A 12,788-nucleotide genomic window follows, 5' to 3' on the forward strand; every position below is an offset into this window, starting at 1 on the left:
CTGGGTGTCATATTTTATTTGAAGAAACAACTTCTGCCCCTTGCATTTCGGTACATGGCATTCCTGAATGTTCACTTGTACACTCCGGGGAAATCAGAAAGTCACCCAATGAGTGCCTTGTAACCTAGAAGGTTCTAGAACTTTAGTCATCAAGAAGGTTCTAGAACACTAGAGGTAAAGTGGATGCCGCTGCTGTGGGTGAGATGTTCGATGCCTCTGTTCTCTGATCTAGACGCTCAGTCCAAACTACCAGGTCCAAGGCACCCAGAACTACTTCTTCAGGAAGAATTGAGGACAGGTGGTTGTAATGGGCGTCTAAATCTGAGAAGAGAAGGTTCCCACAGAGAGCCCAGCTCCTCAGCTGACAGCAAGAGCTGTACTTCCTCTCTGAGCAACATGGCTTCATTGCCAATAGGTGCGAGCTTAGGTCTCCACCAAACCTGCTCCTGCTGGAGGAGCCTAGGAAGTGGGGCCAGGAGGAACACTGTTTTCAATTGTCAGAGGCTGGGCCCATTGGCTAGAGGTCACAGAGGTTCTGGGTCGAAAGAAGCCTGTCTGTTTCAAGTGCACTGAGGCATTTGTTTGAATCATTAAAAAATATTAGGCAAGGCATTGGAAGATAATAAAGCCTCAGTGTGCTGGACATTGACGAAAGTGAGCTGTATAACCCGTGGATGGAGATGGGCGGGAGGGACTGGGAGAGAAAGAGGGAACAGAAGACACCGTATGAAAGGAAATGTACTCATTACCTGACTCATGAAATTGCAACCCCTCTGTGCATCACCTCTACAATAACAATAAAGTAAATCAATAATCATACAAAAAGCTTCACTGGCCCAGAAGAAAATAGCCACTTTTGGTAAAAGGAGGCAGTTTTGGCAAGCCCTGCAGGGAGCGCCCTCTCCTGGGAGCCATGCAGAGTTGCACATGCTGATCCCTTTTCTCTCTGTTTTTCCCAAGTCATGTCAAGATCGATGTTCCCAATAAGTTTGGCTTTACTGCTCTGATGGTCGCAGCTCAGAAAGGATACACCAGGTATGAGGTGCTCTGAGCGTGCGCTCCAGCCTTTCCCTTCCCACCGGGCACCCTCAGGGTGGGGCCTCAGAAGAGCCTGGCGGAGGGGCCGCCGCCTCTCTCTTTCCCAAACTGTCTCATTCAATGGCTTCCGATGGCAGCTGCTTTTATTTATTTATTTGATATTTTTATTATCTTCAGTTGAACAAAGAAGCTTACGGACACAGTGCATCTTGCTCCAGGTCACCCTCCTCCGCGTCCTCACCCATCCCTTCCTGCACTTTTCTGTAATTTTGTAGGATGTAGATTGGATTTTATGGCTGCATCCCCCTCCTCGTTTGTCGACCTGCCGCCCTCTCACCCCATCTCACCCCTTTCACGCCGCTTCTACCCTCCATTATGCAGCATGCAGGAGAGAATGGAAAATGTGCAATCATAGATCAGGGAAGAGAGCCATTTAATCACATGCAGTGGATTTTATATGTCCTCGGAACACTGGTTGTTGGAATGTGAATCTTTTAAACAAACAAAAAGATGGACGGGGAACATTCTAGGCACCAGGTTCCTCCGATGTGATTTCAAGGACACACCCCATTACCTATTTTACAAAGTATAAGTGTTAACCATTTATTTTTTTTTCAGTCGCATTTATGTTTTAATTAATGCCATTTTGAAAAGAAAAAGAAAGGCATTTCCATTAAATGCTGCCATTTGAGAATATATTAAAAGTGGCGGTTAAAATGACGGAGTTATTTTGATAGTCCAGTCTTTACCCTGGCCAGCCCATTCATTAATGAATAATTCACGACTTAGTAAAAACCTGTTTCTAGTGTTGAGTGGTCTTCCAGATTAACACTGCCGTATCTTTAAAACCAGCTGGCTCCTCAAGATGGAACAGAAGGTGTTGCAAATGGGTGTCGAGTGTCTTGTTTCTGATTGGCTCTGGGTTCTCTTGGGTTCCAAGTCAACAAAGCCACTTACTTTGCTGCTTTAACCCTGCGTCCTTTAGGCTTGTGAAACTCTTAATTTCTAACGGCACGGATGTGAATCTGAAGAATGGAAGTGGCAAGGACAGGTAGGCAGCAGGGACAGGAGGTGGCGGGTGGGCAGGAGGGGCCTGAACCACCCCCGTGGGGTTGTGCTTGTGTCCCTAGGCCTGAGCCAGAATATTTCCTTCCATTTTGGTTTGTTGTTCTTGGTACCAACGTTTTAGTGAAAAGGGGATTTTTAAAAAAAGGAGCCATTCTTTCTAAAGTAGGCTTCTCACGGTCATAGTGTAATCATTGCTTTTTCATTTGTTTCACACTGTTTATAATCTTGGGTTCAAATCTTGGTATTGGCCTCAGTGAAATTTAGGCAGTCAGGAAAACGCTGACCATCATCTGGTGTGAAGGTTGTAAAAGCTGAATAGACTAAGGCAACAAAGGTCGAAGATCTCCACTTTGGTTTTGGTTTGGAAGTGCTGAGGGCTATACCTCCTGAGGGGCGGTGGTGGTTCCCTTCTGCTCCCCCCCCCTCCCCCCCCCCCCACCGTAGAGCATGCATTCCAATGTGTCCTCCTCCTGCAGTGCTCCTGGTACGTCAGCGGCGTGCTCAGCACGGTGCTGCACTCCTAGGACTCTGGTTCCCTTCCAGCTCTCCCCTGTTTTCCAAGGATTCCAGATATTTCTAAAGAAGCAGCCAGAGATCAGCATGGACGATAACCACAAAAGAGCTTTCAGGAGGTTGCCATGAAGGGCAGAGCCCATGACAGGAAAGTTCACGAAAAAGAGCGTGACATTAACAAAGGATGGAGGGAAGGCGTGACTACTCACTGACTTAGTAGCAGAGTTAATGAATTCTAGCCCACCAGTGTTTATCAGCTGCCTCTCACATGCCTGGCTCTGGTGTTGGTACTTGTGGTGCACAGAGAGCAAAGTGTGATACGTGTGGTTCCCACTGTACACACATGCACACAGATGCACACCGACGCACACAGATGCTAGATAGAGCAGTCATCAAGAAAACATCCAGCCATTTCTAAGCCAGCAAGCCTGCCCACCTGCAGGATTAGGGGAGCAAATCAAGCTGTTGTCACAGTGGCTTCAGGGGGGCTTTGGGCCTACACCTCCCAAGGGCAGATTCTGCTGGTTCAGCATAGCTTGGGTACCCTGAGGCATGCCCTAACTTCGGGACTCAGGCACGTAGCCTTCAGACACAGGTGCGGTCAGTCATCCTGGGCCAAATGCCACTTTTGCCTGCAGAGGGTGTCAGAAGGCACTGAAGGATGTGGTGTGAGGATGCGGCACGGAAGGCGGGTCCCGCGGGGTGCTGACCTCTGCTGGACGGCAGGCTGTCAGGCTGTCGCTGCTGCTAATGATGGACCTAGGGGCAGCGAGCTGTAGATGCACGTGGCCTCCATCCCCACCTTGCCCCCCATCTCTCTGTGGTCTGCTGCTCCCAGGAGAATGAGGGACCCTAAGAAAAGCCCCTGCAACGCCCTGTTCCGTCCTCTGGACATGGCGCAGGAGCGAGTTTTAAATAACATCTACAAGCTCCCAGACTTAGAGTATTCTCCATATAACTCGTGAGTTAGTATAGGACTAAGCCATCAACTAGAGAAGTTTTTATGTTCTACAAAGATAGAAAAATGGTAAAAAAAATTAAAATAAGAATTGAGTCATCAAAAAAGGAGAAAGTTTACTGAGAAGTAGGAGAGTTGCCTCTTAAAAAAAAAGTACGATCAGTATAGACCAATTTCTTGGAAATACGAGAGGAGAGAGCATTAGAAATTGAGAGGGGGACATAATAATGATGGTAGAGCAATTTGTTAAAAAAATTTGTTTTTGAGACCAGGCCTTACTATGTAGCCCAGGCTGGCCTTGAACTCATGACTGTCTTATCTCAGTCGCCTAAATACTGCGATGATATCACTTGATCTAATGGAGGGAAATTAAGTATGAAAAGAAAAGGGTGCTTTGTGTCTTAACAGTAGATTTGGTATATTTGTTGAGATGGATACTTTACTTCATTTTATTTTTTTATTTTTGTTGGTCGTGGGGCCTGAACTCTGGGCCTGAGCGCTGTCCCTCAGCTCTTCAGCTCAAGCTAGCGCTCTACCACTTGAGCCACAGTGCCACTTCTGGCTTTTTCTGCTTATGTGGTGCTGAGGAATCGAACCCAGGGCCTCATGCATGCAAGGCAAGCACTCTACCACTGAGCCTATCCTTCCAGGCAAGCAGTTTAAGAAAGTCCTGGATGGGAATAATTGTGAACTTCTCCGGAGCAGAGGGGAAGGAAGCTGAGGGGCCACAGAGCGTTCATTACTCATACCCTGGAGCGGGAGAAAGAGCTGGGTGTGGTGGCGCACTCCAGGAATCCCAGCTGCTTGGGTGGAGACCTCACTGTGTTTTACAGGCTGCTCTCGCCCTGTGATGGTCCTGTCTCAGCCTTTTGAGGAGCTGGGATTACAGGTACACACATGCCCAGCACCACACAGAGCTGATGTTCTTTTTCTTTCTTTTAATAATCTCAGACAATTCTCCAGTGTCATTCCTAGCACTGGCAGATTCCTTGTCTAAGTTAGTAGTGAAGCCCGTGTGGGAGAGGGGGTCCTCCACATGGAGGAGGGGAGGGAGGTCTCCAGCACGGGCGGGGATGGACAAACACCTGTGACGGGGGAGGGAGGTCTCCAGAACGGGCGGGGATGGACAGACACACCTGTGTGCCCCTCCCCACTGCTCCATTTCACCCTCTGTGCAACAGTAATAAGAGAAAGACTTACTTTTGGTGCTGTCGAGAGCATTTAAGGAGTTAACCTTTGAAACATGGGTGAAACAGTGCTGGTAGATACAGGTGATAGCTTGTCAATTCATGCTGGGTGGCTTTTGGAAGGCCAATTAGCTTTGGAAAGGTCTGGAATCAGAGGCTTGAATCCTGTACTACAGAACTTGAGAGAATGCAATTTCAAATACTTGAGCTTAATAAGGAAGTTCAGGTACGCGGGCAACTTCAAGGCAACTTAACAATACCTGAAATTACCGGTTAATGAATCTGACGAGAAAGAGAAAGAAGAATTGAAAAGGAAATCTGAAACGGTAATAAAATTGAACGAAAAGAAAGCCTATGACAACTGTACCGAGAGACACCAAGATTTTAAAGTAGTGATGTGTGCCACAGGTCAGCAGGGTGAGCTGGACTCCCAGGGCGATTCCAGTGTCCCCCAAATTAACAGATAGATCGAATGTTGCCTCAGACACAGTGACCGTCAAAATGATTGTCACTTTCCTGGAAGAACAAATAGATGATATCAGCTTCTAAAACTCTGAGAAGATCAGAGAAGGATTTGCTTTGACTGTTACGAGAATGCTTTAAAAAAGTCATAGTTATTAAAGTAGGCTGACACTGGTCCAGGCGAATGGGAAAAAGATAAATAGAAATCCTGAAGTGAACGTGTATAAACGCATACTTAACACCTGATAATGGGAACCAAAAAGCAGTGAGGAAGGTGTTAGAAAAACAGGACCTTTGAAGACAAAAACATTAAGTTTGGTTTTGGCCTTGAAGTAACACACTGTGAGCGAGAATTAAGGATAAAAATTACCAAAACCACCTAGAAGCAAGTATACTCTCATCTGATCTTGTAACGTGAAAGGCATACAATATGAAAGACATTGCTGAGGAAAAGACTAATGTACATGATATATTTTAAACACTTTGACTACAGAGGTAAGGACTAGGGAGCAAATATCTAATGGATGTTATCTGCAAAGTGTAGAAAACATGCACACATCTTCATACTCCAAACACAGAGCTATACAGTGGGAAAAAGCAATTTTCTGGAAAAAAGTAAACAATCCATATGAAAAATGTTCAACTTTACCAGTGATTAAAAAAAAACCACCTATAAGGTTGTTAATTAAAAAACAATAGCACTGGTAGAGAGAGAGCAAGAAGGATACTTTCATGGAGTGGTTGGAAATATGAATTGGAAGAAATTTGGAAGTGTGCATTTAAAGACAGCCATGAGGAGCCGGATACCAGTGCCTCCCACTTACACACTTCACATAGAAGGCAGAGATCTGGAGGACTGCAGTTTGAGGCCACCCAAACAGAAAAGCCCATGAGACTGCATCACTCCATTGCCAACTAACCAGCAAAATGCTGGGTAAGAAGTATAGTCCAGCTGGTAGCGCACCAAGCACAAGCAAGTTAAGTGAGCCCCAGGCCCTGAGTTCAAACTTGTTATCTCTAGTAGTAGCAAATTAGTTTTTTTTCCTTTTTCTTTATTCTTTAAATATCGTCAGGGACTATAGATGTTCTAAACTCCAGTACTTTACACTCAGTTACAGTCATTATTCCTTTTCTTACTGAGGAAAAGTCATATACCATAAGACACACCCTTGAAGACATACAATTTGGCTTTCAAAAAGGTGTTCACAAAATTGTGCAGCAGCCACCACCTAATTCCATCATCCCCCAAAGATTCCACATCCTCACTCAGTCACTCCATACCTCTTCCCTGTAGCCAAGGGAATCCACTAGCCTGGTAGCTGGCTCTTAAGAGACTTGCCTACTCTGAACATTTCCTATAAACAGAATCAGACAACATGTGTCCAGCGTCTTGTGGATTGTAAGGTTCTAAGGTCACTTCCTCTGGTAGCCTTTCTTTCCCTTCTCATATGGACATAGCATATTTTGTGTAGCTACTCATTTGGTGGACAAATGGATGATGTGTAGAAATGAAAACCAATGAAATCAGGTTTCAGGTGAAGCGAGTGGGTTAAATGGGGTCCTGGGTTCAGGACGGCACTCAGGGCGGAGGCTGCTGCTGCTTTGTGTTGCAGTCTGATGCTCGCATGCTACGAAGGACACCTTGATGTCGTGAAGTATCTCCGACGACACGGAGCTTCGTGGGAGGCAAGAGACCTGGGGGGCTGTACAGCGCTGCACTGGGCTGCAGATGGAGGCCACTGCCCCGTGATCGAGTGGATGATCAAGGAGGGCTGTGAGGTACGGGGCTTCCTTCTGGGCTGGAAGTGCTTTCTACAGGGCCCAGGGCTGGAGAAAGGTCTCTAACTTATCAGGAGAAGTCTGCCAGGCTTTGGAGAATGGATGGGATCAATCATGAGGCTTCCGATGGTCGTGGTGTGGCGTCATGTAGGAAGAAGCCTGAGCATCCACCTCGTGCCAGACAGTGCTTTAAGCGCTGAAGACACAAGGATAGTGAAGAAGGGATGGCCACAGTGCTTCCTGTTGCTTGGTATGTGGCTAGCTTTAAAGAGTGCTGATTACACATCAGTCCCCAAGGGCAAGCTGGCTCTAGGGGCGATGGAGGCCTTTCAGCTCCCCTCATCTTCGCTGCAGGCAGGCACACATCTTTGCCAGGGCACAGGCGCCTTGGCCTGCATTTGTTTGTAGGTCATCAGGAGTATAAATCTGGTGTGACAAATAAGGAGTTGGGCTGCTTGGACATGTGTAGGTATTTGGAGAAGGGTAATTATAATGAGATCAAGAATGGTAAGGGAACACCTTAGTTTCTTCAAAGACTTGGACTGAAAATGTCAAGGCCTAGAAATTGAGATCGGATGAGTTCAGTGGGCTGTGATTGCCAGATGGCACCCATGTACTGGGCAGTTGCACCAAGGACCTGAAAACTCAACTCAGATGGAGCAAAGTCCCATCTCCCACAGGGTGTTAGACTTGTTCTCAGCAGCTGTGCGCCCCTCGCTAGGTTTATGATGACTGGTCTCACGTTTCAGACCCAGTGAGCATCCATGGTTGAAAAAAGGTTAATTATTTTGTTGTTGTTGTTGAAAGGGAGAAAGATCCCCAACTGGGCAGTCTTTGGTCTGATCACATACACGCTGGGATTTTGGAAACGTAGGCTGTCTGGGCTTAGCTCTGAGCACAGTTTGGGCTAAGTTCCACCTTTTTCTGGAGCACAGGAGCCATGTTGCGGAGGGCAGGGCCGCATGGCGTGCCCCCGGGGGGTCTTGGGTGGCTGCAGGTGGTGGTCAGATGCTGTGGGCAGCTGGCGCGCTGGCTGCTGCGGAGGACAGTGGGGGTGGACGAGGGCACGCAGCAGAGTTCCACCACTCTCTTCCCAAATGTCCAGTGATATTTACTCCAAAGGGGACTGTTCCTACCGGTGGTGAACTGTGAGAGACTGGAAAGACTCTTGACTTTTCTGAATCCAAAGAGAAAAATGTGTGTGAACGTGTGCAACTAACTGCATCGCCTAGGCGATTCTGGGCCACTATTCACTAGCATGGGCTTGTGGGCCACGGCTGTTCGTTTGGTTGTGGGAGATGATTTAAGACACACACACACACAGCTGGCCTGGGGAGGCCTAGGCAACCGGCCAGGACCTGGTGATTCCGTTGGGATGCTCTTCTGAAGCTGCAGAGGAAACGGTTGACATCTTATTACTTCACCATGGGTCTCGTAAAGCACAGCACTGAGGGAATTGAGTCTAGGGAACTGAGTCTGCTACTAGGGACACTGTGTGTGGAGAAGGAATTGAGTTGGCCACCCTGGCAGATGAGATCGTGTGTCACGGATTTGCCCCTTTGCATTTAGGATAGATGTCCTACCTAAAATGGAGAAGGCCCCTTACTGCCGTGTGTGAGGGTGTAGGTCTTCCGTCTTATTCTAGGAAGGAAGTGAAGTGCTTTCAAAGATACATAGAAGAAAAGTAAACAAAACCCCACCACGTTAAAGACAGGCGGGAAGTTAGGCCAGAACAAGCAGGCGGGCTCAGCCGGGGCCAGGGTCAGGCCGGCTGGCCAGGCCATCTTCGCTGCATTTCAAGACAATGAGACCACAGTGCGGGAGACCTGGGCTTCCCGCAGCCCCCGCACCCTGGTGGGGGAGTGCGGGGGGGGGTGACTCTTCTTTCTTCAGGACGGCCCCCTCCTCTGCCATCCCAGGTGGACGTCATGGACACGGGTTCCGGGTGGACCCCGCTGATGAGAGTCTCTGCGGTGTCTGGAAGCCAGAAGGTGGCCTCGGTCCTCATCGACGCTGGGGCTGATGTGAATGTGAGGGACAAAGATGGAAAGACACCTCTCATGGTATGTCCTCCCGCACGGGCCTGGCCTTTCTCCCTGAGGCCTCCTGTGAGGTCAGCCACACATGCCAGCCTGGGCTTTCTGTGATGCCCTACCAGCCTATAAGTAAAGGTGCAGGAAGGAAGGTCACTTTATATATATATGTGTGTGTGTGTGTGTGTAAAATATATATTATAATATGTAATATATTATTGTAATATATAACTATCATGTATTATAACATATTATATATAACAGTATATGATATATATCATACCTTACATATGTTATCTATTATATGGTAGTACAATATATAATATATAATAACAACTATAGTATACATGGTATCTACCTATTTATAATATCTCTATTATACATTATATAATATGTATAATTTATATGGAGTATATAATAATTATAATAGTACAATATAATATAACAAAGTATATCATATTAAATATTATCTAATATATCAATATATTATCTAATATATAATTAAGTGTAATATATGTAATATGTAATATGTTACATATAATTATATATTGTATAATTTTATTTAGACAGGTCGTCATTATGTTGCGAGGTCAACCTCAAACCTCTGGGTCAAGTGATTCTCCTATCTCAGTCTCCCCAATAGCTGGGACTACAGGTGTCTACCACAACACTCACCACTGTAGTATTTTTTGTTGTCTTTCATGACAGCCTCTTTGAAGGTGGTCACCTGTAGTCCCCAGGGCCATTGTAAAATCCAAACAGATCTGTTAACGCAGTGAACAGGTAGCTTCTCTGTGCTGGGCTAGCTGGCTTTCCCCTGACATTTCATCAGAGAGGCAAGTGACATTTTCAATTGCGGTTCGGTGAGCAGAAGGCAGGCCTGTCAAGCCCCGGTGGCCCGGCAAGCTAGGCCCGTGGCCTCCTGCATGGGGGACATGCCACCCCTCCCCACTGCCCGAGGCCCCCCAGGGAGAGGACCTCAGATGGCGCTATTCTCTCTTCAGGTGGCTGTGTTGAATAATCACGAACAGTTGGTTCAGTTGCTTCTTGACAGAGGGGCAGATCCAAGTGTCAAAAATGAGGTAAATGATCTTTCTCAAAGGATTTTCTTCGGAGGAGAAGATAGCAGTGCATTACAGTTCTGTGTGTTGTTATATATTCTTATATGGATCATATGTTTTTTTGTTTCTCTTTCAGTTTGGCAAGGGTGTGCTGGAAATGGCTCGGGTTTTCGGCAGAAAGGTGGGCTTCCGTCTCGGCCTGTCTGGCTAATTTCTTGGTACTTTCAGAGTCTGAGGCCCCACCCAAAGCTTGGAGGACATCCACTGTTTGTTTTGTTTTTCTAGAATGTACTGTCCTTATTAGAAGAAAGGAAAAAGCTGTCCAGAAAATCTACCATCCACTGACCTGAGCACCACCTGCCCCACCATCCATGCCAAACAAAGAGTGACTGTTGAATTAGAAGCAAGAAGCTCCGTCTCTCTGAGGGCTCCATATGTTTATTTATTTAGCTGAAGATTCACAGTGACTTTTATGCATCAGACAACTGTTCCCACGTTGAAATACATCTTTTTACCTAAGTGCGTGTGTATGCGGTCTCATCCTTGGGTGTCGGCAGGGCAGGGGTGTTTCCTCACACCGTGGATGAAACTCTGGTGCAAACACATCTGGGTCTACCACTCCCTGAAGCTGTCCCCCAGCCCCTCCAGGCCCAGCAGCCTCCGCCTGCCATGTGTTTCCCGCTCTCTCCCCTCCCGACCCACTGCAGGCCTTGCAGGCCGTGTTGTCAGGCTGCTGCTATCACCCAAGGTGCTGCTGCTCCTAAAAAAGCCCAAGCATTTTCTCCATGCCCCTTGGCCTCACATCAAAGTTCAAAGTGCCTATCTCAAGACTGTGGTCCTGTTCAGTGGGCCGTGTTTGGTTGAGGCTCAGGTTTCCTGGGACAGGGCTGTTGGTCTAGGTGCTTACACACTTTTCCCTAGCAGTGAAATGCTCAGCCTGCTGGTGGCTTGAGGATTTTGCCTCAGAGTCTCATACTGTATTTAGTCCCTGGAGAGAAAGGATTTTGAAGTTGATTGTGTACTGTGTTGACAAGTAGGGGTTAATGTAACCAACTCTCCCGCCTAGGAGCTTGGAGACATAAACGTAGAACTCTAGCTTGGCAGACAAACCTAGAACTCAGCAAAGAAGTTAGCAGGCCACACGTCCTTTGCATCTCCAGAGATGTAAACCCGCCACAATGGTTCTCACAGAAGTGAAATTTTCTTGGTGGGAAAGGACCAATTAAAAGCCCACCAGTAGCTAACAACTCTAATCCTAGCTACTCAGAAGGTTGAGATCGAAGGATTATGGTTCAAAGCCAACCCAGACAGGTTGGCTGACTTCAAACTTAAATCCCCAAATCTCAGTTTCCTGAGTAGCAAGGATTACAAGTGTGAGCCACTGGTGCCTGGCTAGTTTTGTCTACTTTTATCTATTCTGTTGTTCATTTAATAAATTATTTTCATAGATATTAGATCCACTCATTGTGGGTTTAAAAAATGTATATTTAAGGCTATGAATTTTCCCCTCAGCATTGCTTTAGTCAGAATAAGGATTTTTTTGGGGGGGGTCGGTTGTGGGGCTTGAACTTAGGGCTTGGGCTCTGTCCCTGAGACTTTTTGCTCAAGGCTAGTGCTCTACCACTTTCAACCACAGTGCTAACTTTCTGGTGGCTAATTGGAGACAAGAGTCTCATGGATTTAATTACCCAGGCTGGCTTTGAACCATGACCCTCTGATATCATCTTCTGAGTATCTAGGATTACAGGTGTGAGCCACTAGCACCTGGCAAGGATTTTTCTATAAATCTTCATGACTCAAAGATTCCATTGGAAGCCTTTGCTAACTACAAATTTCTTGGGCCACTCTCAAACCATTTGAGTTGGAATGTGCTGTTTTCAGAGAATCCAAAATACATCTTTGAGGAAAAAATAATTGCATTTTAGGGCACAGAATTTATTTTTTGATGATCTCTTTTCTTCCCCACAGGCACTTGGAAGTTACATCCTGTGTGTTTGGAGAATCCCACCTGATATGTGAGTTTGGTTCTGTTTATTGGCTATGTGTAGTCATCTACTGACTGCACAAAGCCTACTTGCTTTGTTATGTGTGGCACCAGATAGGAATGAGGATCCCCTTACTCTTCAAATTTTTAAAAATTATCTTTAAGTAGTTGTACAAAGAAATTTCAATTCATTTCGATTTATGAGTGCATCCCATCTTAATGGCTGGAGTGGCTCCTGGTTGGAATGAAGATCCCTTTATTCTTGTAACCAATCTCTCTTTCTCTCTCTCCCTCTCCCTCTCTTTGTCCATCCATTTTATGGATGTTTTATCCATAAATGTTTATCCATAGATGTTAATCCATCTATCCATTAATCTATCATCTGTCTGTCATCTATTATCTGTCTATTCAATCCATCCACCCATCCATCTACCATGTATTTATCAATCCATACATTTAAGTCATCTTTCCATCCATCCATCCATTTATATCTATCATCTATCCATTAATAATGTTTATCCATTCATTTATCTATCTATTTAGCTAGCTAGCTATCATCTTCCTATCATCTGTCCATGCATATTTTCTGTAATTTTGTGAAATCAGATGAAATGCTACTTACAAAAATCAAGTACCTACCATGCTCTGATTTCCATTTTCTTTTGCCTGCGTGTCTGAACTGTTCTGCCATTGTTTACTTAAAAA

The 12,788-nt window shown here is 46.0% G+C and overlaps 1 protein-coding gene across 1 annotated transcript in view; it reads left to right on the plus strand.

Moving 5' to 3' along the window:
- Positions 1-10,608, plus strand: part of Fank1 (fibronectin type III and ankyrin repeat domains 1) — a 67,434-nt gene extending 56,826 nt beyond the window's left edge. Inside the window, exons 6-12 of the mRNA XM_042701359.1 lie at positions 961-1,035; positions 2,024-2,089; positions 6,840-7,005; positions 8,925-9,068; positions 10,043-10,120; positions 10,236-10,280; positions 10,385-10,608. Of these exons, the coding sequence (XP_042557293.1) occupies positions 961-1,035; positions 2,024-2,089; positions 6,840-7,005; positions 8,925-9,068; positions 10,043-10,120; positions 10,236-10,280; positions 10,385-10,444 (634 nt within the window). The 3' untranslated portion in view covers positions 10,445-10,608. The remainder of the gene's footprint in view (positions 1-960; positions 1,036-2,023; positions 2,090-6,839; positions 7,006-8,924; positions 9,069-10,042; positions 10,121-10,235; positions 10,281-10,384) is intronic.
- The last annotated feature ends 2,180 nt before the right edge of the window (positions 10,609-12,788 follow it).

Source organism: Dipodomys spectabilis, unplaced genomic scaffold, assembly GCF_019054845.1.
Source record: "Dipodomys spectabilis isolate Male_0828 unplaced genomic scaffold, ASM1905484v1 ptg000289l, whole genome shotgun sequence".
NCBI lineage: Eukaryota > Metazoa > Chordata > Mammalia > Rodentia > Heteromyidae > Dipodomys > Dipodomys spectabilis.